The following is a 2,755-nucleotide window of genomic DNA, read 5'->3' on the forward strand; positions in this document are numbered from 1 at the left end:
TTCTAGTTCAGTTCTAGTTCAGTTCTAGTTCAGTTCTAGTTCAGTTCTATTTCAGTTCTAGTTCAGTTCTAGTTCAGTTCTAGTTCAGTTCTAGATCAGTTCTAGTTCGGTTCTAGTTCAGTTCTACTTTAGTTCAAGTTCAATTCTTGTTCATTTCTAGTTCAATTCTAGTTCAGTTCTAGTTCAGTTCTAGTTCAGTTCTAGTTCAGTTCTAGTTCAGTTCTAGTTCAGTTCTAGTTCAGTTCTGGTTCAGTTATAGTTCAGTTATAGTTCAGTTCTAGTTCAGTTCTAGTTCAGTTCTAGTTCAGTTCTAGTTCAGTTCTAGTTCAGTTATAGTTCAGTTATAGTTCAGTTTTGGTTTAGTTCTAGTTCAGTTCTGGTTCAGTTTTAGACAATTCTGGTATAGTTTCAGTAATTTCTTAAATCAACTTTGACCTTTGCAATACTACATAGTTGATTTACTACTCTACATTTCAATCATCTTTAAACAAACCAATTATAATTTTTCTCTTCTATTTACGAAATAAAATAAAATAAAAAATATGTATGCTTTTATTATACACAGCTTATTATTAATTAATTAATATTATAAATTTATTAAAACATAGAATTAAAAATAATAAAAAATAATTTTTTTAATAATATAATAAGTACCTACACATAAAAGTAAAATCTTATTTTCACAACAAATTATGGCTGGGTATAAGTTTCTTAAAGTTTTTAGTTGTTTTTTTTCATTTATACATATTTCTGTTCTGTTTTTAAGCTTCAGCACGCCTTTTATGTCTAAAAGTCCAATATAGATTCAAAAAAGTTAAGTAGGCGTTTGAAGTCTCTTAATAAAACAGATTTCTTTAAAAATATTTAATCGCTTCTCAAACATCTTTTTGTTTCTTTTTGTTAAGTATTTTGTTTTAATTAAACTGGATTAGCATTGAAATATAGTGTTTAATAATTTTTGTTAATTAGATTCTGGTTTCTCGTGTAACCAGGGTCGAAATATGGGTAATGTGGAGGGATAATGTGTATCGGGTTTAAGCACCGAATCTGGCCAAGTATTTGATATATCATTGCCCGTCGAACGGAAGGGATATGTTGCTAAAACTATGGGCAGTTGTAGTTTAATTTCCTTTTCCAAAGACTTGGGTTCAATGACAAAGAAAACATCGTAGGATATTTTAATCAAGTGGCAGCCATGTAGATTTGTGGGTGGTAAAGGTGGCACATAGAGACTATCATTTTGCCATTCATCTTTACCGCCAGGACGAATTTTACCACGTACTAAAACGGCCAAAGCACGTTTTTCTGTTTGCACCACTTTACCGCGAGCCAAATATTCGATGGTCTAGGGGAAAATAAAGAATAATTGATTAGAACTCTTCTCTATAACAAAGTCCAAGTAATTTCTAAAATTACCTCCGTCAGCGATGCTTTGGTTCTTTTAATGGTGGCATTACTATGATTAGATATGAAGGCCGTCACTAACACACTTTCGCCAGGCACATATCCACCACGATCAAGTGCTACACGACATTTAACCATGCCCCCGCCTACACAGGCCACACCCATTTTATGCTCCACTTCACAAGTGAAAGGTTGCTAAATTCAACAAAATTTTAATTATTAATTAAAAAAACTATATATTTCCTAAAACTTACCGCCAATATTGGCTTTTCCATATTCAAATCGATGGGATTCATGACAATAAATACTTGATGATTTTTATGAATCAAACCATTGGGCTCTCTTAAGGCCGCCTTACAATAATACTGGATCCAACCATAACGTCCCAAAAAAGTTGAAGGTAAACCCAAAGGCAACCCCAACTTAAAGGGAAAACTATGTATACCAGGCGATAAAACTGTAGGACCCTGATCGACATCACCCAATAAACGCATACGAAAATCTATATAATTTTCTTTATCATAAGTACCACGTTCTTGGCGTCCAGTGCCCGCTCTTACTACACCTTCACCCACAACATGAAAGTGTAAACCCAAGGCGGGTGTATCATCTTGCAGTTCCAATAATACTCGACCCGATAGAAATTGTCCGGGAAAATACAGCAGCGATGTATTATCAAATATAATAAGAAATTTTAAAAGTTTACGAGGCATTTTCGTATGACCACTACTGCTATTGAATGCTGGTTAGTTAGTTTGGTTGGTTGGATTGTCATGTATTTAACTGCAATTTAAATTTAGTTTAAGGTCATGTTTCCAGTCATGCAAGAGATATATTTGATCTGTAAATAAATTGAAATGAGAACAACGTTATTTAGCTTTTATCGTCTATAAAAGTTGACCTACATTTTTCCGTTTAATTGAAAATTATTTGAAAATTATCATTTAATTACTTATTTGTTTGTTAAATTTCCACCTGTTGAACATGTTTTTTGTTGTGAAATGTTGTAGAGGTGTGATGCGGAGGAGCTACTTTTATACGGGTGTTTTATGTTTGCTATGAAGTTTAGAAGTCATTACTTAAAAATCAACTTTTTATTTATTTTAATAATTTTAGGAATACATTTTATTTGCTCTATAATATCTTGGCATTTCTACAAACTATAGACTTGACTATAGACTAGACTATAGACTAGAATATAGGCTCGACTATAGACTATACTATAGAATAGACTATAGACTAAACTATAGACTAGACTATAGACTAGACTATGGACTAGACTTTAGACTAGACTATAGACTAGACTATAGACTAGACTATAGACTAGACTATAGACTAGACTATAGACTAG

General features: G+C 32.4%; 1 protein-coding gene across 1 annotated transcript; it reads right to left on the reverse strand.

The window, feature by feature from the left end:
• Positions 1-546: 546 nt before the first annotated feature.
• On the reverse strand, positions 547-2,245 carry LOC111687519 (arrestin domain-containing protein 4). The gene is made up of 3 exons (XM_023449956.2): positions 1,659-2,245; positions 1,417-1,599; positions 547-1,345 (listed from the first exon to the last, which is right to left on the reverse strand). The coding sequence occupies exons 1-3, from the start codon at positions 2,115-2,117 to the stop codon at positions 962-964; spliced, it is 1,026 nt and encodes a 341-aa protein (XP_023305724.1). The 5' UTR covers positions 2,118-2,245; the 3' UTR covers positions 547-961.
• Between the last annotated feature and the right edge of the window lie 510 nt (positions 2,246-2,755).

This window comes from Lucilia cuprina, chromosome 5 (assembly GCF_022045245.1).
Source record: "Lucilia cuprina isolate Lc7/37 chromosome 5, ASM2204524v1, whole genome shotgun sequence".
In the NCBI taxonomy this organism is placed as follows: Eukaryota; Metazoa; Arthropoda; class Insecta; order Diptera; family Calliphoridae; genus Lucilia; species Lucilia cuprina.

What these genes read in the sequence shown, in the direction of transcription:
- LOC111687519 (XM_023449956.2), bottom strand. Translation starts at nt 2,117, where the DNA reads ATGCCTCGTAAACTTTTAAAATTTCTTATTATATTTGATAATACATCG. An exon ending in TGGAAAAGCCAATATTGGCG is followed by an intron (nt 1,600 to 1,658) that starts GTAAGTTTTAGG and finishes TGTTGAATTTAG; the next exon opens with CAACCTTTCACTTGTGAAGT. An exon ending in CCAAAGCATCGCTGACGGAG is followed by an intron (nt 1,346 to 1,416) that starts GTAATTTTAGAA and finishes ATTTTCCCCTAG; the next exon opens with ACCATCGAATATTTGGCTCG.